The sequence below is a fragment of the Rissa tridactyla genome, chromosome 13, assembly GCF_028500815.1.
Source record: "Rissa tridactyla isolate bRisTri1 chromosome 13, bRisTri1.patW.cur.20221130, whole genome shotgun sequence".
Classification (NCBI taxonomy): Eukaryota; Metazoa; Chordata; class Aves; order Charadriiformes; family Laridae; genus Rissa; species Rissa tridactyla.
This window is the reverse complement of record NC_071478.1, coordinates 16,655,681-16,682,198: the sequence shown is the minus strand read 5'-3', so window position 1 is coordinate 16,682,198 and position 26,518 is coordinate 16,655,681. Positions and strand designations below refer to the sequence as shown.

General features: G+C 58.5%; 2 protein-coding genes across 6 annotated transcripts in view; one reads left to right on the top strand and one right to left on the bottom strand.

The window, feature by feature from the left end:
• Nucleotides 1–662: 662 nt before the first annotated feature.
• On the bottom strand, nucleotides 663–13,063 carry LOC128917170 (NACHT, LRR and PYD domains-containing protein 1a allele 5-like). Of its 5 annotated transcripts, XM_054219828.1 has the most exons (11): nucleotides 12,973–13,063; nucleotides 12,638–12,687; nucleotides 12,146–12,229; nucleotides 11,174–11,235; nucleotides 10,870–11,090; nucleotides 9,294–9,553; nucleotides 8,592–8,717; nucleotides 6,409–6,553; nucleotides 5,183–5,224; nucleotides 4,532–4,692; nucleotides 3,408–3,556 (listed from the first exon to the last, which is right to left on the bottom strand). In XM_054219828.1, the coding sequence occupies exons 1-11, from the start codon at nucleotides 13,013–13,015 to the stop codon at nucleotides 3,542–3,544; spliced, it is 1,209 nt and encodes a 402-aa protein (XP_054075803.1). In that variant the 5' UTR covers nucleotides 13,016–13,063; the 3' UTR covers nucleotides 3,408–3,541. The 5 variants fall into 5 exon arrangements, with proteins under 5 accessions (XP_054075802.1, XP_054075803.1, XP_054075798.1 ...); XM_054219827.1 differs by lacking the exon at nucleotides 4,532–4,692 and having other exon boundaries at nucleotides 663–3,556; XM_054219823.1 differs by lacking the exon at nucleotides 3,408–3,556 and having other exon boundaries at nucleotides 3,576–4,692.
• A 2,430-nt stretch (nucleotides 13,064–15,493) lies between these two features.
• AIFM3 (apoptosis inducing factor mitochondria associated 3) overlaps nucleotides 15,494–26,518 on the top strand; it is a 50,335-nt gene continuing 39,310 nt past the window's right edge. The window contains exon 1 of the mRNA XM_054219674.1: nucleotides 15,494–15,521. The gene's annotated coding sequence lies outside the window, so the exon portion shown is untranslated. The remainder of the gene's footprint in view (nucleotides 15,522–26,518) is intronic.

The following is a 26,518-nucleotide window of genomic DNA, read 5'->3' as shown; positions in this document are numbered from 1 at the left end:
CCACACCATCACACCACCACAGGACCCACACCATCGTGGACCCACACCATCACAGGACCCACACCATCATGGACCCACACCATCACACAACCCACACCACCACACCATCACGGACCCACACCATCACACCACCACAGGACCCACACCATCACGGACCCACACCGTCACACCATCACAGGACCCACACCATCACAGGACCCACACCACCACAGGACCCACAGCAGCAGCGCCCGCGCCCCGGACCCCCCTCCCCCACCAGCCCCGTCCCCCCTCCTCGGGGCTGGTGGTCACTCGTGCAGCACACGCACCCCCGGGGGTCACAGCCGCACACACACTCGCGGGGGCCCCGAGCACCGGCACGGCCCCTCCGTCCCCCCAGCTCCCTGCCCGGTCCCCAGCCCCCAGCCCCACGCCGTGGGCCCTCGGCTCACCAGCAGGCCCAGGCTGGTGAACGCAGAGGCACAGCCCCCACCCCCGCCCGTCACAGGCTGTGACACACGGAGCCCCTCGTTCGCCTCACACCGCCCCCCCCAGCAGCTAGTTCTGGGGACACCGTTCCCACCCCGTGGCTGGAGGTTAGAGACCCCCACTCACTCCAGGAGGTGACGCCAAATCCCTTGACGAACACGCAGGTCCCACCAGTAGCCGGCACTTGGTCCTTGCAGCACACGCTCACCCGGGGCAGAGTGAGACGACGCAGAGGAATAGTTACAAAAACATTTAATCACACAGAATCACAGAATGGTTGGGGTTGGCAGGGACCTCTGGAGATCGCCCGGTCCAGCTCCCGGCCAGAGCAGGGTCACCCACAGCAGGTGGCACAGGAACGCCTCCAGGCGGGGTTGGAATGTCTCCAGAGACGGAGACTCCCCCACCTCTCTGGGCAGCCTGTGCCAGGGCTCTGCCACCCTCACAGCAAAGAAGTTCCTCCTCATGTTGGGATGGAACTTCCCATGGTCAAGTTTGTGCCCGTTACCCCTTGTCCTGTCCCTGGGCACCACTGAGAAGAGCCTGGCCCCGTCCTCCTGACACCCCCCCTTTCAGTATTTATAAGCGTTGATAAGGTCCCCCCTCAGCTGTCTTTTTTCCAGACTCAAGAGACCCAAATCCCTCAGCCTTTCTTCACAAGAGAGATGCTCCAGTCCCCTCAGCATCTTGGTAGCCCTTTGCTGTCCCCTCTCCAGCAGTTCCCTGTCCCTCTTGAACCGGGGAGCCCAGAACTGGACCCAGCGCTCCAGATGTGGCCTCCCCAGGGCAGAGCAGAGGGGGAGGATGACCTCCCTCCACCTGCTGGCCACACTCTTCCTGATGCCCCCCGGGATGCCATTGGCCTCCTTGGCCACCAGGGCCCACTGCTGGCTCATGGGCATCCCGTTGTCCCCCAGGACTCCCAGGTCTCTTTCCACAGAGCTGCCCTCCAGCAGGTCACCCCCACCCTGTCCTGGTGCGGGGGGTTATTCCTCCCCAGGTGCAGCACCCTGCACTTGCCCTGGTTGAATTTCCCCAGGTTTCTCTCCGCCCAACTCTCCAGCCTGGCCAGGTCTCTCTGGATGGCGGCACGGCCTTCTGGGGTGTCAGCCACCCCCCCCAGCTTTGTGTCATCAGTGAACCTGCTGAGGGTGCGCTCTGTCCCTTCTTCCAGGGCACTGATGAATGTATTGAAGAGGTCTGGCCCCAGCACTGACCCCTGGGGAACACCGCTCCTCACTGACCTCCAACCAGGCTCCGTGCCCCTAATCGCGACCCCCTGAGCTCTGTCTTTCAACCAGTTTTCAATGCACCCCACTGTCCCTTCATCCAACCCACACTTCCTAAGCTTCCCCGTGAGGATGCTGTGGGACACCGTGTCGAACGCCTCGCTGAAGTCAAGGCAGACACCACCCACTGCCCCCCCCTTGTCTGTCCATCCAGCCACGCCGTCATAGAAGGCTGTCAGACTGCTCAGACGTGATTTCCCCTTGGTCAATCCATGTTGAGTACTTCTGATATATTTATATTGTGGAGGAAAAGAAAGCTATATTACATATATATGTATAATATAAGCACATATATATATAATATATTTAAAGAGATAGGACAGAGCATAGCAGCCAGGCCCAGGGCTCGGCCACACTGGCCCCAGTTTATACTTGAGTGGCCCCTTTTACCCCCCTTTCTGCCTCCCCTTTGCTCCTCCTGGCTCCCCTTCGTACTGTCCCGGACTGCACTGAAGGTCCTCAACCCTCAGCGGAGCAGAGACACGCTCCAATCGCACGTTCCAGCAGCGACGTGTTCTCCAGGCGTTTACGAGAAGGAATAAATACAAAGCAATACTGGAGACAGCAGTCTCATTTCCACCCCACAAAGCCCCAGAGCGTGTGGTGGGACCGTTCCACTCAACACTCCCTGGAAGCTCCTTTGAGCTTCCAGAAGTTGCTCTCTCCACTTCGGCAAGGCTGAATTTCACCTGAGCTTGACACAAAAAAAAAAAAAAAAAAAAAAAAAAAAAAAAATCTCTTCTTAGCCACTGGACACCAGAGCAGACTGCTCCTGCCCCGAGCGGCGTGTTCAGCAGCAGGAGGACACCACCAGTGAAGGCATCCACACGACCCAGAAAGGAACTGACGTTATGGACACTACGGATGTGATTTAAAAACGGTCCGCTGGCTTTCTTTTGAACGTAAAGGAGCTGCTATTGAGGCGGACCTTCCCTGAGGTTGCGTGAACCTGTATCTCTCATCTTGCTGTTTTCCATGGCTTCTTTGGGTGGGGGGATGTCCCTCACCCACTGCTGCTGGGGTCAGGATGCTCGTTTGCTCCTTCAGTGAATTTGGGTCATTTGGGTAAACTGGGCTGGAGCTTGATGTTGATACGGGTTCCTATCACCATCTCTGGCTTGCTGCGGCTCGCGCGCGAGAACCAGCCTTTGCAGACAGCGCTACGGGGAAAAGCGGCTCCCCCCTTCCAGCCGTGAGAAGCGCCCACGGACACTGAGGGTGGGGAGGTTGAGCTTGAGGCACCTGTTTTGAGGGGAGGTCCTCTGCCAACAGCTGCCTGTGGCAGGGAGGCAGGCAGGGCCGAGATATTGGCACTGCATCGGGAACCAAGGTCTCTTGTTCCAGCAGCTTCCCACCAGTGGCAACCAAGTCAGCCCAGCAAGGCAGGCCTGAGACGGGGTGGTTCAGAAGGCTTATTGCTGATTTGCACCATGGATTTGGCATCGAGAGGTCAGAATTCAGGCACTGGTAAACTTACCAGTGGTAAACTTACTCCCGTAAGCTGAGTAACGGGAGCAAACGCAGACCGCTTTCCCCGGCCTAGCTGAACTCCAGGTCTTCCATGAGGTATGGGTCTACCACCTGGAGGATCTGGTAGAGCCGCTCCTGGGCCCGCACCCCTTTCTTCTTAACTAGCTCCAGCAAAACTCGATTCTTCTTTTTACTTGTATCTTGACCTAGCACCTCCTCCTCTTCGTCGCTGTTGATGACATCTGCATCCCGTAACCGCAGCAGAATGGTGGGGAGCTGCCTCATCCTGGAGCAAAGTGCGGTTTTGTACTCCATCAGGAAGGCTGCACCTAGCAGACACCAAGCCCACGTTACTGTGCTGCATGTGGCCAGGCAGCCGCAGGCAAGTGCCACGCTGTGGTACGTGGCACCCTAAGCCAGCGGACACCACGGCTACGCACTCTGTCCCACAGCCACGTGTCTCCATCCCTCCACCAAAAAGGATGGGTCCCCTGTGCACCAGCGGTGGGAGCACTGGAGGCAGGGCAAGGAAGGGGGCAGGAATGCGAAGCCAGAGCTGGGGGAGGTGAGGTCGGTGGTAGCCCCCATCAGCTGCCAGCAACTGTCCCCTCTGGGATTCCTACAGCGTCTGGGCACGAAGTTGCCGTCCTACCCCCTGCCCTGCAAGGTGAGGACCTCCTAACTCAGAGCACAGGTCCCTCAAAGCTCTGAACTCTCGGAGGATTCCAAGTGGTTTGTAAAGAAACAGAGCCTGGAAAGGCAGCCGATGCCGGCGGAGTGCTGAGCAAGCCGCGGGTCAGCGTGGTGGGCAGCGCTGCCCGGCTTCTGCTCCCAAGCTCCACCCAGCCCTCCTACGTGAGGCTGAGGTGGGCACCCAGACGGGCGTCTCCTTGTAGAATCACAGGATGGTTTGGGTTGAAGGCACCTTAAAACCCACCCAGTGCCACCCCCTGCCCTGGGCAGGGACACCTCCCACCAGCCCAGGTTGCCCCAAGCCCCGTCCAACCTGGCCTTGAACCCCTCCAGGGATGGGGCAGCCACAGCTTCTCTGGGCAACCTGGGCCAGGGGCTCACCCCCCTCAGAGTGAAAAATTCCTTCCTCATGTCCAACCTAAACCTGCCCTCTCTCAGTTGAGAGCTGTTGCCCCTTGACTTGTCCTTGCTTTTGTCTGCCACCCCCCTCTCCTGGTACTCTTGGGCAGGCTGTAGGCCAGCGTGGTGATTCCACACGCGTGGCAAGGAAAAAGAATAAAGCTGAAATTTCCAAATTTGTGTCTAAGCAAGCCAGGCCTATCTGCTTCAACCTGTGGCTGAGGTGCCTGGGTGTCCTCTTGGATCTGGCCTTTTGTCAGCAAGACGAGATGCAAGAGGCGATGATGAAGTGTTGTGGCCCTGGAGAGATTCGGCTGGGACAATATGTTGAAAACCGCTGGGCAGCAGGTTGTTGTCACTGTATTTGAAGCAACTAGAAAGCAAAGCCCCTTGGTCAGAAACTCCCGGCCCTGCTGTCCCCTCTGCCAACGCCCGGCCGCGGGCTCCTCCCCAGAGGCATGGCTCTCATGGAAAACACTCCCGTTTGGCACAGGGGCTGCCAGCCCCCAAGCTGGCTGTATGGGATGCGGCAGCTGGACCACTCACTGCAACTCCAGTGGAACGTTAGCTACGGACCGGGAACTTTACTAGCTGCAGCTCATTCTCCGTCACAGCAGCACGTCTGGCCCCAGAAAAGGCAAACCAGTTAGGAGGGTCACCTGCACTACGCCGCTTTACCCACCAGCGCGGCACAGAACGTGCTGTCGACAGGGTGGGAATAGAAGTTTGAGGTTGCAGCTTTACGGCTTTTTGTCTAGAAACTATCATAAGGCTGGGAAAAGAGGCTGATAAACCAGAGGACAGAGGGCTCCAAAGAAAGAGATTCAGACTCCAGAGGCGCAGCTCCGAAACACGGTACTGACCTGACGAGGCCTTGAAGACACGCGCAGAGTGGTCAATATCACCTGAAAGAGAAAGGAGAGAGATCACCGCAGGTGCCATCACCGAAATGATGGTGCCTAATCTTCCACAAGATCTTCCCCAGGTACCTAATCCTCCACGAAGCCGTCACCCGCTCCTGCCCGTCTCTGAACTCGGCCAAGGTCCTGGGCTCTGCACGGCGGCAGGGGTTACTTTTAGGAGGTGCCACATTAGACTAACAGAGACGGGGTGCCGAGGCCCACAGAGCGGTACCGTACCCCACGCCTGCGGGATGCTGCTGCCCGCAGCTCCTCTGCCAAGCTTCCCCACAGGGGACCCCAGGGGTGGGTGCTGCTACGTGACGTTAGTGGCACATGTGGTGGCTGCTGAGCTGGCCCGGCAGCAGCTGGGCAGAGAGGCAAGGAGATTAGGAACCTGCTGCTCTGGAGCTGGGTGCGCCTCTGTCCTGCCAGAGGACACGCGAACACAAGTCTTGGCACCCGCCATTGCTAACCCCGCTTCTTCTGCCTCCACCACCCGCTGTCCCGGCTGAAGTTCTGCATGGGACTCAGGTCAGTACAGTCAGCCCTAAAGCAGAGCAGTTGTAAGCCACAGTCTCTTGATGCCACCAGAGCAGTCCCCACGCCACCAGCAGGCTTGCTGCGTGCCACCTTTGTGACGCCGCCGTGAGCAGAGGCCTGTGGTGAAGGCAGGCTCTGGTCCACCTGGCCTCACCCCCATCCTGTGGCTCTGGGTCTTGCTTCACACGTTGGTGTCGCACCAGCAGACCTGGAACAGTTAGTGCTGGCTGGAACACGTCGGTTTTTTAAGATGTTGATTTTCACTAAAATCGTGGCATTCTCCTTACCTCCTCTGCATCGCACAGTGCTTGCACTAGCACGGCCGTGGGGGTTAACGGACTTTTACAAATAAGTAAGATTTCTATGCAAACAGTAGTCAAGAGAGCACAGAGACACCAATAGCTCCGTCACGCTCTCTTAAACCCCAGCATCTGAAACTCCACGTTAAATCTGAAGCTCCGCTCTACTGCCATCGGGGTGTCCTTTCAGGTCCCTGTTCTTCAGCGGCCAATTGCTGCCCACGCAGGTTTGCTTTCCCTGCGGGATGCACGGACGACTGCGACCACAAAATGTGCGAGACCTGCTTCGGTGGTGCCCCTCCGCTTTTGCTAAGGTGAATGAGACCCAGATGGACCTGCTGCTCCTACCTGATCTCAGTGATGCCTGCCAGACCTCAGTGCCATCGCGCGTGTCTGTCATGTGGAGCCCAGTTCCCCCTCCCATGTCCGCAATGTAAATCTCGACAAAGGGCTGCTGTTCGTTCAGATTCTTGTGGCAAAGTGGCAACTGTTCCTGCAAAGGTAGGAAGCAAGTTGAGTCTCTGTCACCGTGGGGAGCTGCAGTGAATTCCCATGCTTCATCCTGCGTTTCCTGGCCGTACCAGCAAGAGGAAAGACAAGGGAAGATGCACGTCAGGGCTCTGCTGCACTGCACCAACCAAATTTTCGTTGGAAGGGACCTCTGGAGTGTCTCATCTGACCTACCTCTCAAAGATGGACCAACATCAAGTCTAGATCTGCTCAGCTGGGGCTTTGTCCAGCTGGTTACTGAAAACCTCCATTTTCAGCAGAGATTCACCACCTTCTGGCCCTCTCTGATGGCTGCATCTCCACCGAGTGATGAAGTTTTTCCTAACGTTTCGCCCAAACTTCTCAGTTTGCAGCTTACGGCTTTTACCTCTTTTACCTGACACGGCCGGGAGCTTGGCTCCGTCATCTTTACAACCACTCTTCAAGGCAGAGGGCCCAGTTACTCCCTGGCCATTCCAGGAAGCAGGAAAACCAAATCCTTCCTCGCGATTCATGGGTTTAAGACTGTGTCTGAATTAAGCTGAAGGTCCTGGCTGTCTGGGGCCGCGCTCAGCTCGGTAACAGGGTTGTAGCTGGAAGGGGAGATGATGAATAAGCTGGAGGGGAGGGATGCCAACCCGGAAAGGCTGGAGAACTTGCTGGCAGGAAGCTCATGCAATTTGGCAAAGGCAAATGTAGAGTCCTGCATCTGGGATGGAATAGCCCCACATCAGACGGGAGCCCGGGCACTGGGTGGACACAGAAATCAGCTTCACAGGGAAGGACTCGGGAGCCCTGGTGGGCATGCAAGTCGAACAGGAGTCAGCACTGTGCCCGGGCAGCAAAGCTGGCCACGTCCCCGTCTGTATTAGCAAGATCACAGCCAAAACAGTGAGGTCAGGGATTCCTTCCCCCTGCTCAGCACTGGCGAGGCCGCATTTGGGCACTGGGTCCAGTTTGGGGCTTTCCAGTACAAGAAAGATGTGGACATCCTGGAGCTCCAGGCTGGCGTGCACGATACACAGAGGCAGAGGAAGAGAAAGTAACGGGGAGAACTAATCACTGTCTTTAACTACACGAAGGGGGACTAAAGAAAAGACAGAGCCAGCCTCCTGGAGGTGCACAGCGATGAGATGAGAGGCAAGAGGCACAGGCTGCAGCAACAGAAACTCCGATTAGATAATAGATAAGGGAGGGGGGGATCACAATGAGGGCGCTACAACAGGGGACTAGAGACCCAGAGAGGCTGTGGTGTCTCCATCCTTGGAGATATTCAACCTTGACCGGACACGGCCCTGAGCACTTTGATCTAACTTTAAAACTCACATGCTTTGACCAGAGACCTCCCGAGACCCCATCCAACCTAAGCTTCTCTGGCTCCCGTTTCATTATTATGGTGCAGTGCAGACCCACGAAAGGAGATTTTTGTAACCAGCCACGAACGCCCTGTTGGACTGCCATCAGCTGCTCCCAGGATGTCACAAACTCCTGTACAAAGCAAGTAACCACAAGGACTAAACGGCCAAACCTTCCCAGATTTTCCCAGACATTGCAATCCAATTGCCACAGGGCACGGTGCTCAAAATCAGAAATTCCCAAATGGATTTTCCATAGAGAAAGAAGTTATGTCACATCATGGCATAGAGAGAAAGTCTCTCTCCAGTCCCACTCCTAAGCTGAAGGAAAGTCACTGCAGAGGAGATGAGGATTAAGGACTTGGGACCACACCTGAGCCAACAGCTCTGAAATCCCTTCTTGCTACGCAGCTATGGCAAGTCCAACAAGTCCCACGTTGTGATTTCTGCCATAAGGAAAACCAAACACAGCCCCTTTGCGGCTTTGGGGTGGGCTCCATGCTCCTCCTGGGGACGTGCGTCATGAAATACCTTTGCCACTTGTACCCAGTACAGCTCCCTGCACCTCTGGCTCTGAGACCCAGTAAGACATGTTCTGGTAGCAGAATATGGCTGAAGACAGAGACTTCTTGTATTGTCTATTTCACTAAAAAAAAAAAAAAAAAAAAAAGGAACAATTCCACTTACTTCAGGTGTTATCTCTGCCTGCTTTGTACTGGTCACACGGTAATTGCGGCCCAAGAACAGAGTTCTGAATGGAGGAGGCTTGGGAATAAGCTTTGAATTCCAATTCACTTCTTGTTCTTCAATGGCCTGTAAACATCAAGCATTGCTTTTGAGAGAGGAAAAAACCCAAGAGCTGTGAACTGGAGGTAGCCCTTGGAAAGTCAAGAAGAGAAGAGACCGACGCAGTCAGAAGAGACCGCTGGGTGGACTGCAGGCAGTGCTGCGGGCAGGCAGCTCCCGCTCGGCACAGGCAGGAACCTCCCGTGCGCAGGCAGGAACCGGGGCAGGGTGGTGCCCTGTCCCTCTGAGAAAGGGGGAAGGGCTCGCACCCCTCGGGAGAACGGCTGGCATGCAGCCACCGACTGCTGCACCAGCAGTGGCCAGCAAGTCCTACACCTGCTCCGTGCGGCAGAGCACCCTGTGCCATGGCTTCACTCGCGCTAGGACACGCTGCGCCAGCCAGAAACACAATTCCTGGAGGCATCTGGGAAAGAGGAGAGTGGGGGAGATGTGGCGGGAGATGGGGGCACAGGACTGCGTGTGAATCAGAGGCTGGTGGCAGAAAAACTGGGAGGCATCTCTGCTTATCAAATCCAGGCCCTGCTACTGCAGCCACCCCAGATATCGTCCTTTTTTAACCTGGTCAAGCTCCCTCCACCTTACCCGCTTCACGGACTTGTCATCTGGGATCAGGTAGAGGTGAAGAGTTGTACTTGCAGCATTGAGCTGCTGGAAGATCAACACCAAAGAGTGCACAGGGAGTGAACAGAAGGCTGAACGTATCTTCCTCCAAAGCACCCCGAGCGCTGAGAAGCTGGGATTCTCCAGGACAGCAGAGAAAGCCATCAGTCTGGTCGGACTCTCCAGGGTCATCTTCCCAGACTCAAAGTGGGCAATGGAGCACAGGCTGGTATTTACGTCTTCTGCAAGAGACGGCAAAGGCAACAAGGTTCTGTTTGTTCTTCCTGGCACCCTCTCAGGCCGCCTCCTCCTCTTGAAGGCTTCAGCAGCAGAAAGGAGACGTGTGCCCCCACACGATGACATGCTCTGCTTTAGGTCCCATGTGTACCCCGAGCTTTTGGGGTTCAGCAGGGAGTGGCAGGCCTTTGGCAGCCCTCCTGCGGGTTCAGGAAACTGCAAATCTCAAGGTGGCAGCTTGGGACCGTGAAAATTGTCAGACTGCACCCGTGCAGCATCCTGCGTACAAGCGCCACACCACTGCGTACCAGGGAGGCAGTCGCTGCGTGATGGTTTTTCATCACCAGGGCAGCCTGAACATCCCACGGTGACATCCCGAGGGGTTACTGGGTCAGAGAGCTCTGCTGACGTCCAGTCACCCGGGTTATCTCTGGAGCACACTTTGCTGTTCACCCGACAGACTGATACAATCGCAGCACGTTGCTTAGCGCACCCGTGCCAGTGAAGAGTGCGCAGAACCACGGTTCAGCTGACACGACTGCGCTTGCTGGGCCCTGGGTGGGAGGTGGAGCCACGCAACAAGAAACTCCTTTCGCAGCGCGCTCCGTTGCGGACTTGCCAGGAAGAGTCCCTCGGCCAGCACACCCACTGCCTGCGTCAGGGCATCCCCGCACGGGGGACTGGGACTCCTTTGCATGCTCTGCAGCCCAGCTGCAGGTGCTGATGCTCTTTCTCTGCTCATTAACAGTGGCTCACTAAGAGAGAGGGCTCAGATCCAAGCCTTGTGGCTCCTCGTGTTGCCTGGGTGAAAATGGACTATTTTGTTCCACTTATTCTTCTGCCCAGGCCACCTCCGACCCACTGCATCCCACCCGGGGTGGTCCAGCCTGTGGGTGGGTGCAGCTGGTCGGCTCCCGTCCCGCTGGGGCAGAGCGGGGACAGCCGTCGCCATCCACAGCTGCCAGAGGTGCAAAGAGCTGAGAAGCTCTGCGGGGGAGCCCGGCGGCTGGTGTGCAGCTGGGCTGGGGTAGTGCCCAGGGGTCACCGCGGCAGCTGGGAGGAGAGGGTGGGCAAGGAGAGGCTGGTGGTGTGGAGCGGGAGCTGGGGAAGGGACCGCTGAAGGCTTGATAGAACACGAGGGAAGGATGAAGGACGCTAAAGCAAAGCGGAGGAATACAAGGGGGTACACAGGACCTTGGAGGGAAGGGAGAATTTGGCTCTGTCTGGAGAGAGAGGTCTCCAAGGAGCCAGAGATGTCGCTGGGGGCAGACGGGCTGAGGGATGGTGGCTCGGGAGACCCAGGTCCCTGTGGCTGCCGTACCTGCCAGGCAGATGAAGTGGGGGAGACGCACTGCCTGCACAACCCCGGGCTGCACCTCGATGTGGAAGAGGGGTCCGGCAGGCATCCACATTTCCTGGTCAGCCTTGCTCAGGTGCGTGGTCCAGGTGTTGTATCTGTAGGTGACGGTCACTGCCGACTTCACCTCGAAGCCGAGGCCTGTGATGGAGCACCGGAAGATGCCTGCACCAGGGAGGCGAGCTCTGCAGGTGGGAGGGACGACAGGCTCATGCCACCTGGGACGGGGCTTTTGGAAGGTGCTCCCGCTTCGCCCGACAGCTCTTACCGGTACGCAGTGTGGTGTCCCAGCAAGTCACGGATTCTCCTCGGTGTCACTTCTGGAAGATCCTGCAACACAAGCGTGGCCGGTTTGGGACTGAACGGCATGTTGTGCACTGGGTGCTGCTTGCAGGAGGAGTGCTGGGATTTACAGTGAAACACGATGCAGCTTGGCGTGGGACTTTGGAGCCTCGCAAGCAGCAGCAGGGGATCAGCAGCTGCTGCCTGGTGCCCAGAAAGGCACCACTCTCACCAGCGAAGAGGCCAGAAGAGTCATTGCCTGGCAACTCCTCTGCCCTGAGAGCCAAAAGAAGCACCGGCCACATCTGAGGCTCATGACCCCTTTAATGCGGATGCCTGTAGTGGTGCCCAAGAGAAATCCCACGTGCAGGCACAGCAAGGAGGACGGAACGCTCACCCCACTCGGGCAGACACCACTGGGGTAAGGAAGGCATCGGTTAGTCCACGCGTCCCCCACGCATCAGTAGGAAAGATGGACGTGCATGTTGGACATGCAGAGCAGCTCCCAGAGCTCCAAACTACGTGTTTCACCCACTGACTTTTAGGATGAATTTTGCAAATGGGAATTCCAGATAGGAAAGTTTCTGTTTCCCAAGAGAGAAAGTGTTGGCTGCTGACTTTCTTGGGAGTAAAGCCTGGGCTTTTCCCTCTCTGCCATGGGGTATCAGCAGACAGGACAGTGGCCACAGGCAGACAAAATGTTTAGCAGCAAGAATAAATTTGGGATGTGAGCAAGTGGAATTTGTCTTCCCATGAACTCGGAAGCTGGGGCAGCCCGTGCTGAGTTAGCATAGCAAAATGGACCGGACTTTTCTGGCAGGTGAAGAATTGCTGTGAATAACAGGTTTTGAAGGCTCACCCAACCTCCCAGGTGACAGCCAGGGTCAGTCCCAGGCTCCCTGGTGTGCCATTTCCTTCGGGTGCAACAGTGCCCTGCCAGGACCGGCAAAGCCCTTACCTCCCCCAGGCAGTCCTGGCAGTTTCCCTTCCATGGTGAGTCCATGTTTAGACTGCTATGGAATTGTCCAAAATCATAGCTCACCTGCAGAGGAGAACATAGGGGAAAGCGCTCACAAGCTGTCTTTCTCCCCTCCAGCCGTGCCTGCCTGCTGGAGGCAGCAGGAGAGGTCTTCGGAGAGCACAAGCAACATCTCCAGCATCAGTGCAGTGCTGGCCCTGCTCCCCGCTCCTGCAGGGAGGAAACAGGCCGGCATGGGAGCTGTGCCCGCCTGGCCTGCTGGCGGGGTGAGGTCCTCTCCTGGGTGCGGGGGCAGCAGCTCCTGCCACCCAGCCTGGGGCTGTGGTGGCACCAGGCAGTGCTGGACCTCCCCCCGTCTGCCGGGCTGGCTGTGAGCCCGCGCGCTGCAGCCGTGCCTTCCTCCCCAGCCCCATGCTGCTCCTCCTCACTCAGGCACCCCAGCCTCAGGCATCACGTCCTGCGAGACCTCACCTCCGCACTTGTCGAGGCCTCGTCTGGCACCAGCTCCCTTAGGGCTAAGCCTGCGAGTGGAAAAGTTGGAAGACATCATCATTTCTGGCTCATGTTTGAGAGAAGGAGCCATCCTCAGGCAGCCTTCACCCAACCTTACCAATCCCATTGGCTGCCCTGGTCCCCCCGTGTACTACCACATCCTCCCACACCGCAACTTCCACATCCTCCTCCATGAACCGCGGCAGGGACGCGCTCACCACCGGGCAGCGAGCTGAGGTCCCACACTCGCCACCGCGCAGCTCCACCAGCCTCACTGCACCAGGTGGTCAGTGAGGACCAGGACATGGCCTTACCTGAAAACTCAGGTACGGGACCGACCCCCGAACGCGCCGCCATCGCGGCTCCTTCGGCCGCCTCAGAACATCCGAGGCTTCGGCTCCGGCACTTCCCGAGAAACCGAAAGCACCGGGGGTGACGTCAGGGCCGTCCCGCCAATCAGAGCGCCCTCGCGCCTGGCTGCGCGCTCCTGCCCGCGCCCGGCCCCTCCCTGCCCGCGCCCGGCCCCTCGTGTCCCTGCCCGCACCGCTCCTCCCTCCCTGCCCGCACCCGGCCCCTCCCTGCCCGCGCCCGGCCCCTCGTGTCCCTGCCCGCACCGCTCCTCCCTGCCCGCGCCCGGCCCCTCGTGTCCCTGCCCGCACCGCTCCTCCCTGCCCGCGCCCGGCCCCTCGTGTCCGCTGGGCTGCTCAGTTCGCACAACCTCCCTCCCTTGTTACTTTCCCTTTCCCCTTTTCCCCAACCCAGCTCCTTTTCCAGGATTCCCTTCCCCGGGGAAGGCAGGGCAGGGCTGTGCAGGCAAGGGCAGTGCTTTTTTTCCCCAAGGGAATGGTGCGGCGGAGGCTTGGATCCAGCCCGGAAAGCAGGTCTGGGGGTGCCAGCGCGTCCCACGCCGGGTTACAGGGTCACCCCAGCGCCTGCCCTTCGCCCTCTCCCCAGCACATCCCTGCCCCCCCTTTCCTGGCAGCGCTGCGAGTGCCCGGCTGGGCAGGATGGCTCTGCCTGCCCCAGGCTGCACGGGGGGCCAGCGCGGCCCCGTCCCTGCGGCAGTGGCGTGTGTGTGTGTGTGGGGGGGGTAATTTGGGGGTGGCGGGAGCTGCAGGGCTGTGTGTTGTCACCTTCCTGCCCCCTGCAGAGCTGGCAGGGGGAGGCAGCGTGGCGGGCAGCTGCCTGCCCCTGCTGTCACGGCCCCGCTGTCCCCCTCAGGGCAGGCCCACGGGCCCTGCCCCACAGCACCCACCAGCCCCACCGGCAGCCCCAGGACGGCTGAGCACGCTGCCACACACCCCAGGGCAGCCCAGGAGCCGGGCAGGAGGGGCAGGATCTGCTGGCGACATTCAGGGCTCCCTCTTGCCCTGGCACAGGGCGAATGAGGACATTTCAGCGACCACCCCTGTGGTCCGGGCCGTGCCCAACGTGGGAGTAGCGTCAGGGTGATGGAGTCAGTGCCCGTAGCCCAGGGCTGCACGGTGACGACGGGGGCACGCGCTGCCCAGCAGCTCTGTGGTATTTACGGGTATTTATGGGGCTGCCCGCACGCCCTGCCGTGGCGGGTCCCTGCCCTAGCCCAGGTCACCCCACCGCGGGCAGAGCTCCGTCTCCCGCTGTTCCCTGGGCAGCTCAGCCCCGCAGTGCTGACGGTGTCTCTCTGTCCCTCCCCTGGAGCGACGCGCTCAGCCCTGCGAGGTGCAGAGAAAACAGACCCAAATCTTGTGTGCTTGTACCGCCTGCGGTGCACTGATGGAGCTCGCTCTTGCGATAATTCCCTGTAAAGCGATTTATCGACTCCTTCCCCGGTCCAGCCCTTGCTGCTTGCTTGGCAGCTGCGTGGGAGCGGTTTTCCACACCAGAGGTCAAAAATCCTGTGGATAGGGAAACAGAAGAGGCCGTCGGCTGCCATGGGTCCCCGCTGCCAGCAGTACCGTGTCACATGGGATGAGCTCTGCGCCGTGCCCCAGCCGGGCACAGCACCACGTGCGGGAGTGCTCCTGCTCCGCTGCCTGCAGACGTACCCAGCGCACCCGGTGTCATTTCTCCTGCCTTAAAACTGAGGCAGCTCCATGAGGATCCACAGTTTCTCTCGCAGAGCTGTGGAGGTATGTGGCTCCCTGGAGCTCCCACCTCTGCAGGCTCTATCCACAGGTGGTTTCTTTAACAGCAGTGCAAACTGCAGCTGAACAGCCCAGTTAAGCCTCTTGTCTCATTCCGAGCAGGGAGCAAGGAACTAAAGCCGTGCATCAGAGGGCAGCGAACCACCTGGACAACCTCCGGGAGTCGTTAAGACAGCAGTGACACAAGACATTCTGTATCTGGGGGAGGAAAACCTTCCTCTGTATCCAGGGTCGTCTCAAAAGTCATAGAGGGAAAATAAAGGACGTATTTGGGGCACGCAATAAGAAAAGGCACGCAGAGATGCTGACGCTCTGCCAAACGGGGTATAATGAAGAAGGAAAATAGTTTACTGGGGAGAACAGAAGCGTGCCAGGCAGGTGGGATGGGGGCAGAGATCCCCGTCTCCAAGGGCAGAGCAGAGAAACGTGAATCCAGAAGGAAAATGTAAAACAAGTGACCTGGGAAAGGAGGGGACAGGATGTTTCTAAGGGAGCGGGGATGACCCCGGCTGCAGGCGGCGCTGCCCGGTCCCTGCTTGACCCAGCGGGAGCCAAACCGCCTCTTTGCATGCCCGGGGCCGGTGTGGCCACCCGGGCCACGGGGACACCGCGCTCCGCTCGCCGCTGCCGGCGCCGTGTCCCGTGGGGGCGGGCGCCCGGCCTGGACCCTCCCCGCCCCGGCCCGCCCCTCCCCGCCCCGTCCCGCCGCGCCGGCAGCCGCCGCCGCCGCTGCCCAGGTAAGCGCGGGGGGCGGCGGGGCTCCGTCCCGGGGCTCATCCAGGATGGGGGGGGGGGGTGGTGGAGTGGGGGGGGTTCCGGTGCGGGGCTGTTGCCCGCAGCTTGTCGGGACGCGGCTCCGGTCGTGGGGACCGGGGGGTGGGAGACCAAGGGGGGGGGGGGGGGGGGTGTCCCAGGCGCGGGGGCGGCGGGGGACGGAGGCGGCGGGGCGCAGCGCCGGACCCGGAGGCTCCTCGGCCGGGGAGAGGCGGCCGCCGCAGCGGTGCGGGAGCGCCGCTTGTTTTCGCATCTCTCTGGAGATGCGGCAGTTGCTTAAGAAACCGAAGCAGCGAAAAAAAAACCCAAAAACCAACCCCCAAAGCCCGGGTTGCGATTGCTGCCGGGGAAAAGCCGCGTTTCTCCCCAAGTCCCCGGTTTTGGGCGTCTCTTTGTCCCGCCCCCCCCAAAACCCACCGTGTCCTCCAAGTTTGTTCGTCCCTGGTTTTGGGGGGACCGTAACCCCTCCCGGGCGCACAGCCCCGCGTTTCCCAGCCCGGCGGTGGGGGGCCGGCGGGATGCGGAGCGTCCAGGCGATACCCGCAGGTGCGAATCTGCCTTTGCGGGAGTGCGGGGGGTGTGTGGGGGGGAAACGGTGTTAGCGAAAGTGCGGCAACTGCACCGTCTCCTTTGGGAGGGAGCATCCAATTCCCAGTGCGGTGGATTTAAGCCGAAATTCGGCGGCGGTGCGCTTTAGGCGTTAGTCTTTGGAAAAACGTTGCCGTGATAAACTCCTCTGGCGCTGCTCGCAGCTTCTGCAGGGAGCGGAGTTTTTTCTCTTGTGCGGTTGTGAGCCCGCAGCGGTCGGCAGCAGGAGCAGGGCTCGGCTGCCTGAAACAGAGCGGGAGCGAAAACTCTTTGGGGCTGTGAAACGGTTCGATTTTTGCATCAAGCAGTCGGCACCGCGGGGAGAATTTTCAGCCTTTGCGCTTTTTATTGGCGTACCCGATCTCGTGTTTAATTATTAATTTCAGAACGTTTCCAATCCAGCTTGCAGAGGATGTGTTTGAAGGGGGGGAGGCTGAATGAGCCTCCGACCTGGAGCCTATAAATTGCTGAAGCAGCAGCCGGTAAAACAATTGTGGCTAATTGTAGCCTGACACAGTGTTCCTGCCGCGCTGCTTTGGGAGCCGGCGGGGCACGTTAAATGGCAGCTTCGTAGCTCTCGGTGCTGCCGCTGCCACAAACTCCTGGTGACAAGGTGAGATGTGCCGGGACGCGTTCCCTCCCCGTCCTCGGGAAGACGGGGCCGTGGAGGCCACCGGCAGGTGCTGGGGGCTGCTCTCGGCCTTTTGCAGCGTGAGTTTGGCTTTTCTTTCTTTGGGGCCATCCGAAAGCCCTTCGCCTGGCAAAGCCAAACCCGCCGTTTGCTCCAGGGAGGTGCGCTGCAAATCTCGGTCACAGCCGGAGCGGTAAAGGTTTGGTGGGGAGGGATGTGCCGATGAGTGGGTACGGGCTGGGGGGTCCCAGGGAGGCAGGTGGTGGAAGGAGCAGGAGCAGAAGGAGGGGACCAGCGGGGCTCTGATGGTGTCAGAGTTGCTGGGGGCCAGCAGCCAGGGGAAGCCCGGAGTGGGGGCCAGGCAGCAGCGTCGGGATGGGTATGGAAATGGCAAGAAAATGAGGAGGAGGAACTGGCTGGAGAGCTGTCTGGGGAGAAGAAAGGGGGACGAAGAGCTGGAGAGGTAAAGGGGAGGTTGGGATGCCGGAGAGAGGGGAGAAAGGGGTTCCAGGGGTTCCTGTGCGCCAGCCCCCTTGAGTTTGGCTCATCTGTGGCGGCGGTACCTGGCATGTCTCTATGAGCGGCGTGACGGGGTGTGACGGGTGTCGCGGGTGCAGCACCCTCGTTACGCTAACGAGGGTTTTTTTTCCCCCCAGTTAGGCAGCCTGTGTTGGGAGCTGATCCGTGCAAGCGCCAGGAGCCGGGGCTGGGCGGGGGAGGGGGTTTGCGGGAGCCCTGTGTGCACCCTTTGTAGTGCATTTCCCAAAAAAAGTGATACCTCCACTTCAGGATGGAGACCTATTTTCACCCTCAAATCATTGAAAAAATACAAGTTTTCTCTGCCCTAAAAACATCATCCCCTGTCGCGCTCCCTTTGTGTGACTTGGTTTCTTCCCACTGGCTCTTCCCAGGCTTTTCTCCTGGCGGGCGAGCCCCGTGCACCCCCCCGGGGTCAGAGCGGGGCTGCCGTGCACGTCCTTGGTAACGCAGAGTGCGCAGCGTGGTCCTTGGTGGGGGGACACACAAACCTGGGGACCCCCGATGCTCCCGCCACGCCTGGGCTGTGCTCAGAGTCTCGCGTCCAGGGGAGAGACCCGCTTTCCTTGGCAGCAGAGCCCAGCTTGTCCTGGAGACGGGGCAGCTCAGCTCTGCTCATCCAGACCTTTCAGGGAACTGGAGCTCCTGATGCTGAACTCGGGGAGTTTCGCCTTGTGGTTGTGGGCCGCGGCAGCTTGGGTGGTGCAGCGGGTGGCAGATGGACCCCGGGGTGGGCAGCGAGGGAGGCTGCAGGCAGCAGGACTTTGTGCTGTCGGTGGAGTCGCTCTCCGCAGGGTGGTGGAGGTGGCAGGAAGGTGCCTGTGGGCTGCACGACAGCGTAGGTGCGGCCGTGCTCGGACAACCGTCAGAGCCCAAATGCCGTCTCACCACCCCCTGCTCTGCGCCGTGGGGAGCGCGGTCTGTGCCGGCCCCGGCTCTGCCAGGCTGTGCTAGGATGGACCGGGACTGCTCCAAATTGGTGGCCCATGGAGACCAGCTGCTCTTGGGGAGGGAAGGAGGTCAGCTGCAGGAGGGTGCTGTGGGGCCTCTGGGCTGAAGCCTTGGTCCATGGCAGGGTACTGGGGGTCATGCCGCGGTTCCTGGGAGCCAGGGGGGTACTGGAGCAGAGGCAGGCCTTGCTGCAGTGGCTCTTGGGATCCACCTTATATATTTTTATTAACGGCCTCTGCCCACAAAGCAGCAGATGAGGAGGTTAGAGGTGAGAAGCGTCACCAGTGTCGGGAGTTGCCCCACTGAGCAGATAGGGGGGAGAAGTGGGGCTGCGCACAGGGTGTGAACAGGGGCGCCAAGAGTGAAACAGGAGCTGACCTTAAGGAGATGATGGAGGAGGACAGTCTGGGTGTAGTCATCAGGGATGGAGGGACGTGGAGTCATCACTCCAACCTTTCTAATGTTGCTGCACCAGGCGTGGGAGGACTTGGTGGAGGGTGGTGGCCCACCGCATAGTTCTGGCAGTCACCATGGGAGCAGAGCAGATCTCCAGATCTGCTCCACTAGAGCAGATCTCCAGAAAAGTAAGAGAAATGGGAAGCCCTTGTCTTAGGAGGACACCGGGAGTGTGATTCTGGTGAGGGGGGTGGGTATGTGGTGGGTCAGGGTGGGTAAGTACCCGGCTGGCTGGAGCCACACAAGGCCATGCATGGTGCGATGGTGGGGTTGGGAGATGGGGTCCGCTGCTGGGGGCCATTGCGCAGGGTGAGGAGGTGGGTGGGAAAGGAGGGCCATGGGTCCTGGTGAAGTTCAGGACTCAGTGGCCTGGGGAGGTGCCCTGCACCCAAGAACTCCCGGAGCCTGGGCTGCCCGCGGGACGGGCTGCGCTTTGCTGGATGCGCCAGAGGGGCCGCAGCGAGGTCTGTGCTTGGCTTTGTTTGTAGGGTGTGTCTGAAACGGGTCTGCTGCTGGGACTGCTCCACGGCCCCCGCTGGGCCTCGTGTTAAAGACAATATTGTGCATGTCCGGAGAATTGGCAAGGAGGCGGCTCTGCGGTAGATAGGGGACGGTTTGGTATCAAGGGTTGTTTTTTTTCCACAGCGGGGACTGGAGGCAGAGCCAGCTCTTCCTGCGAGTGTGGAGAGTGCCACCAGATGCTCTGAGCCCCCGGAGCCAGATCTTGCTGGTCCTCCCCTCTCTGCGGAGCAGGCAAGGCAGGGTGAGCAGACGAGCGAGTCTGCCAGGAGGTGGGCAGCTGCCACGCGCCCGCTGGTCCCTGGGGCGTGCGTGGCACTGCCTGCTCGTAGGTGAGGAGCTGAGGAACACAGGGCAGTGTGTGTCCAGGCTTATAGGTAGGAAAGTTTTGCTTTCTTGTTTTTGAAGATCGATTCTGTCCAGAATAGAGTTTAGATGGAAAACCAGCCGTGTACAACTACTGGCCAGAATCCCTCATCTGAGCAGTAAGTATGGTAGAAAAAGGCTGCTGTTGGTAGACATCAAGGACCTTCCTAAAACTCCACGTGGCTGTTGGGACGGGATCCCCAAGTAGAGGTGCCTCCGTTGACTTTCTTATCCTGGCCATAGGGCCTTCTCTCAGACCCGGGTGCGTTGTGACAGCCGGTGAGGTCTAGGCGTGCAGAGCACAAGGGTGTTAGTGAGACCTGTTTTAGCAGCCCTGATACTGAGCAGGAAAGAAAGGACTGTGGCCTGCTCTGATATGGACTCCTCAGACATCCACGAAGGATGCCCTGAGAGGAAAGTGCGGAGTTCTTCAAATGGTAATACCGTAGCTGTGAGTCCAAAAATTATCTGCAGTAACTGATAATGCTTCTGAAGGACAAAGTCCTTCAGGCAGAAATAGGCCTATGTTTGCAGATGACAGAACTGAGATGCAATCAAAAGAATATTTTATTGTATGCAAGGGCAGTTAAAACATCACCTCCTGTTGAGTGTGGAGCTGCAGGACGTTGCCTTAGAAGACCTACGCTGCAAATGACTGAAAACTAGAAAAACAAAGCTGCCACAGAGAGGTGGAGAGGCCACGGACACAGCTGGGCTCCTGGTCCTGCACGAGCAGGGAAGGGCTGTCCAGAAATGGCCACGAGGAGCCCTGGCGAGGGGCCGTGCTCAGTGCTGCAGAGAAGGCAAAAAACCCCCGGGGCCGTGTGCCGGTCGGCCCGGGGGAAGAAATTCCTTCCTGAGCCCAGAACCGGCGATCGGCTGCTCCCGGAGCGTGTGAGCAAGAGCTGCCGCCCGTCCCCCCGGGGCTGCCCTGGCTCCAGGGGACACCAGCACTGCCCGACCCCTTCTGCCCTGGAGGCATCTCAGGGGCTTTACAAGCATGACAAAATACTCCAGAAGTGCTAGGCCTGGGAGAAAAGCTGCGATTCTCAGTCCCTGCAGGAGACCATTGGGTGCTCCAAACTGTTGAGGAAGTGAACATCTTTGAACATCTCCACTTCACGTTTCTAATGGATGCTGCATCCGGCAATGGAAGAGGTGTGGATGGGGAGCTCTGGGGTGGTCTCCAACTGCCAAGAATGGATTTTCTTGCTCTTTGTAGACCGTTGAGTCCCAGCCTTTTCCACTGATACCCATTTGAAAGGCCCGGTACCCTTGGGAACCCCCAGATGTTAGTGGGTCTTCTCATGTTACGAATGGCATCAGGTCCATTCTCCAAGCTTAAAGCAGGATTAAGGTTAGATCAAGGTTGGTATCTCGCCTTGCTGAGAGCTGGAACCGGATCAGATGACCAGCAGAGACCTAAATTCTTCTGTGATCCTGTGGCTACACAATAGCTCTTCAGTGCAGTGCTCAGGTGTGGGATTCAGCCTGGTGCCTGCAAGGCTGAAGTGCAGCCTGTGATGCCCATTACTAACGCCTGTGGGACCTCCTGCTGCAGGCACACGAGGCTGCCATCAGCCTCTCCACCTCTCCCAAGAGTCTTGGTGCCCTTGGGGTGAATGCTGGACATGCAGTGTGTGCGGCAAGGAGGAGACCTTTGAATGGCAGAGGAGTGACACGGAGTTGCCTGGGCAGAAGGTGCAGAGCAAGAGGTGCCATCCTGATGGCCAGCATGGTCACAGTCACAATCACAACTGCATCAGGGCTGCCATGTTGCCCTGCCTGCATTAAAAGCTGCTGAGTGGTGTCACGTCCCTTTGATAGACCCTTTATCCCACTCTTCTTGAGAAACAGGCATCTCAGGGACCTGTTCTGCCTGCCTTCTCAGTTGTGGTTTTCTTCAGTCCTCCAAACTGAGAAGTTCTTCCTTGACCTTGGGGAAGCTTTCTCCCTCATCCCAAGGGAATAGCTTCTTAGGAGGTATCTCCTGCTGATCTCTGCTTTGAGATCCTGGTGCGTGTCCTAGAAGAGATCTTCCTCATCCTCACTCATGTGGACCCTGGCTTTCCATGAACATGCAGCCCTTTTCCTCCAGACTGGTGGTGTCAATGAAGAGACAGAAGTCATGTCCTTGGAAACAGAGCAGGTCCCAGATGTCCCACGTGGTCACCATGAATTCCAGTGGCACCTCAGAAACCTCCTCAAAGATCTTCCAGGCGCTCTCCCAACTTTCTTCATAGGGTTCCCCCCAGCTTTCCTTCAGAGCTTCCTGCAGAGCACTGCAAGTTCAACTGTGGTGGAGATCTGTATGGAGAGGACAAGCCTGCTGTTCCCTGCCAGCACACAGGCCTTGGAGCCTGGTTTGCTGGACCCATGCTAGAGATCATGCAGGCATTTCCAGCTGTGGAAGGGAGCAAGTCCAGGCGGTGGTGCCTGGTGAACCTGTTCCCAGCAGAAATCAAGGGAGCAGGGAGGCTGGCTGAGCACTCGGAGCTCCTGAACTGCCTGGGAGACTGGAGGCTGGTTGCTGGTAGTGCCGGTGGTTCCTGGATTCTCCCATTGTTAGCTGGTTACCTTGGACTGATGGTCATAGTCTTGAGCCCTTAGACCTTGGGAACCTGAACTGTGTCCCCAGTAGCCCCAGGGCTGGTTTGAGTCCTATCCCAAGAAGAGGACATGGCAGTGGAGGAGGTGTAGCTGTGGGAGGACCAGGGACTGCGTACCTGCAAAACCTTGAGGATCTGGCATTGTAAGACCCAGAAGTCGAGGTGTTTCTTGTTCTGGTAGCCACAACCAAGATCCTCAGGAGTTGGCAGCTGCTCTAGCATCTTTGTCTTCTCCATCCTCCATCCCAATCCTTGAGAGGAGGGGTTCAGTGGGGTGGGGAGGGGACAGAGCTGACCTGGGAGGTGGCAGGACCCCCTGTCTCAAGATGGTCTGGCCGAGGGGGACAGCAAAGGGCCAGGGGTGGGGACTTGTGCTGGGCAAGTGGGAAGGGGACGAGAGGCAGCCCTCTCTCCCACCTTCTCCCTCTGGTGGCACCCAGGGTTGACTTGGCCAGGGCCACCAGGCAAGGGGCAGGGTCTGGACCAAGTCCATAAAAAGATGAGGCCACAGCCAGAAGCTCAGCGAGGGGATCTGGAAGAACCAGGAGAGGCCACAGGGGCAGCTGGTGTCCACGGGCACCAGGGCCCCCTTCCACAGCAGGTGAATCGTGGCTGAGGGGCTGCCGTGAAGAGCGTCATGAGTGCGTCCGCGCTCAGTGCTCCACGTGGAGACGTCTCCAGCTGAGCTCCCCAGCTGGAGCTAGCTTGGATTGCAGACTGGTACGTCTGGGAGATGCCCACGTCACTGGGCATGGCTCGGTGCTCGGGCGTGCCGGATTTCTAGGCAGGCAATACAGACTTATTCACAGCAGCAAAACAGATGCTGACTGTGAAACGTTGCAGCTGGATAGGATGGACCTTGGTGGCCAGGTGATAAAATGACACAATAAACCCAAACTAATGCTCAGCGGGAAAATAGTAATTATACCTACAATGTACTATATGCTGATATTACCATTTGGAAAAGATTTTGGAGTCACAGCGGAGCATTCAATTAAAAGAGGAGCCTGGGGCTCAGCGGCCAGCGGAGAGGCAAATGCAGCGCTAACAATAGCACTGCCAGCACCGCGCCGTCTCCCAAAAGTGGTGCGACCTCTGGCTCCCGATGTGTGCGTGGGCTGCTGAACCCGCCGGGGAGGTGGGCTGGAGTGTCGCCATGTGCCTGCCTTGTTCTTGCCTGCTCGTGGCACGTTAAGCGCTGTTGGCCACCGTCAGAGGGGGACGCGGGGGCTGAGCGGCACGGTCCTCCTCCTGGTTTTATATCCCTTACCTGCAGTGAAAACTCGGCGTGGCGATATCGCAGTTTTACCGCCGTGCCGGTGGCAGTGATTGGGTCAGCAGCACTGGCTTGTTTTCCGCGTTTCTTCCGTTGGATTGTTTTCCGTGTTTCCTGTGTTTGGCAGCAGGGGGGTTTCTCTGGGGGTGTGCTCTGGGGCAGCGCTCTCGGGGGGGCGGGGGGTGACGCTGGAGTCCTGGTTTGCAGGCAGCCTGTTGCGGGGCCAATTCCCCATTTGGTCCGGAGTTTTTGGAGATGGGGCAGTATGTTCCTTGGCACCGCAACAGTTGACTCCTATTTTGATAACCCACTCCTTGGTGCCCTCTCCGAGCAGATGCTGGAGGTGTCCCTGTGCAGCTGCGAAGCCCAGGGCGTTGCTTTGTTGGGGGAGCGGATTATGAGCCGGGTTACTGAGGCACGGCCATCAGCTGCCTGACCTGGTGCAGGTCAGTGCGTTACCCTCCAGGAGCTAGTAAGGTTTTACGGGTGACCCCGGGTTCAGTCACATCGCGTTGTATATTGAGCTTTCCTAACAGAGGGGAGACCTTGGCCACGACTCCTGCCGGATCCAGCTCCGGATCAGTACCTCTGGGTGCCACTGGTGACACGATCCCGTTGTGTCTCTCCGTGGGTCTGGCAGGGCAGGCCGGGGCCTTTCCACAACCATCTGGGTCTCAGCTGACTTTCTGAAACGTCTCTGTGTGCTTGCTGGGACTGGGGCTGTGGGCAACCAGAGGGCTTCTCCTCCAGTAGCGTCAGCTGAAATCCTACCGAGAACCATACTGCTTTTGCCTGTTTGACTCCAGTAGTGGAGGAGGGACACCCAGAAACGTACACCTGCTCTGCTCTGACCTTCTCTAGGATGTTGTGGGTGTTTCAGGCAGCTGGAGCACAGCCTGTGCCTCCCAAGGGCCCAGGGGGACCATCAGTGGGGAAATTAGGAGATGCGAAGTGGGCCTGAAGGAATGGCTTCAGATTGCCATCTTTAAGGTCCAAACAAAGCAAAGGCATCTCAGATAAATTGCTGATACTCAGGGACAGGAGCTCTGACATCACCCACAAAGCCCCTCGTAAAACCAGCCAGACCAGCTGGAAACCAGTCCCACCGCCATGGGACTGCGCGTCAGCATCTCTGAGGGGTTTGAAGAAGATGGAGGCATCCTCTGGTGAGGAACATTTGGGAATCGCCCTTCTGCCTTCCACCCCACCCCCTGCCTGGGTGGCTGGGGGCCCCTGCTGTGTCCCCCACGTGTGCAGCATCCCGAGGGATTGCTCCGATGCTGCCTGGGCACGGCCTGCCTGGACCGTGGCTCCGTCCTGCTGCCAGAGCATCCATGTTCTGCTGCAGGAAACCCGCAGCAAACGTCACTCCGGGTTAGCAGCGGGTTTGGCTTGCTCATGAGTTGGCTGCGGGAATGGGCTATCGCAGACCTCAGAGCAGCTGGTCACCTTCCAGAAGAAAGCCCAGCCTCTGTGTCGGTGACAGTATCTTCATTTCAGCTTTCTCTTTGCTCTCCCTTGCGTGCCTCACGTTGTCTCATTGGCACCTTCTGCTCACAGCGGCATCTCATTTTGGTTTGAACTCGCTTAGGTGAGGTTTTACTTTCCCTTCTGGCTTGATGATTCCAGCACAGGAAGGACACGGAGCTGTTGGAGCGGGGCCAGAGGAGGCCCCGGAGATGCTGGGAGGGCTGGAGCCCCTCTGCTGGGAGGACAGGCTGAGAGAGCTGGGGGGGTTCAGCCTGGAGAAGAGAAGGCTCCGGGGAGACCTTCCAGCCCCTTCCAGTCCCTAAAGGGGCTCCAGGAAAGCTGGGGATGGACTCTGGAGCCAGGAGGGGAGCCATGGAATGAGCGGGAATGGCTTTAAACTGGAAGAGGGGAGATTGAGATGAGATATTGTGAAGAAATTCTTTGCTGTGAGGGGGGTGAGCCCCTGGCGCAGATTGCCCAGAGAAGCTGTGGCCGCCCCATCCCTGGAGGGGTTCAAGGCCAGGTTGGCCGGGGCTTGGAGCAACCTGGGCTGGTGGAGCACCCGGGGCAGGGGGTGCCACTGGGTGGGCTTTAAGGTCCCTTCCAACCCAAACCATTCCATGATTCTATGCTGAGGATGTTCTTGAAGCCCCCCCCAGCTCATCCCCCGTCACCTGCTCCTCCTTGGCACTCACCTCCCACCTCCTTTCTTTGCCACCCTTTGCATGGTATTTTATTATATGTTTTACTCTAAATTATTGTCCTGTATCACTGATACGTCAATGGCTCGAGACTCTGTTTCTCTGATACAAGGCCATTTTCCCTTTCTTCCTGCCAGTTTTGGCGATGGGACATTCAGCAGTTACTCCGTGTGACTTCTCCGCTGCGGTTTTCCCAGGCACTCCCAAATCTTCCTCTGCGTTCGTGCACCTTCTTACATGGCATTTTTTCCCATTTGTCCTTGCATAAATATTGGCGTGCCGCTTTCCTTGGATGCTTTCGCTCTTGCGAGCCGAGCTCTTGGCTCTTCCCTGCTCCATGTAATGTTTCCCCTTTGCAAATGAGCTGGTTCGGCGTCTCCACAGGCGTCTGCTCTTTGTGGTCTGCAGGCCAGCTTGTGTGGGCTTTGTCCTGGTAATGGTCTCTCCCGAGCTGGTACCCTCAGTGCCCAGTGTCCAACGGCACGTGTCCGCTTCGTGCCACCTGGCGAGGCACCGGTCTCGTGTTCCTCTACAGCCTGGATTATTTCTTCAGCGTGCTTCAGGCTTTGAAGGTGTTCCTGCAACGCACTGAGGCCTTGGTGGAGGTCATGCCATGCACGGCAGAAGGGGAGTTTGAAGGCGTGGGGGAAGGATTTTGCCTGTTTTGGAGGGACAGAGCTGAAAACAGAGGACTAAGTCCATATATTTTGAGTTTGTGCTTAAGTAAAGGAGAGAAATTGCAGTGCTTGACGTCGGTCTCCTGGCGCTTCCATATTTTCTCCTCATTGGAAGGGTCTTGAGGCGCTTTCTAAGCTACTTTGCCTGTGTTAAAATATCCTTTGGAAACGGTTTTTAC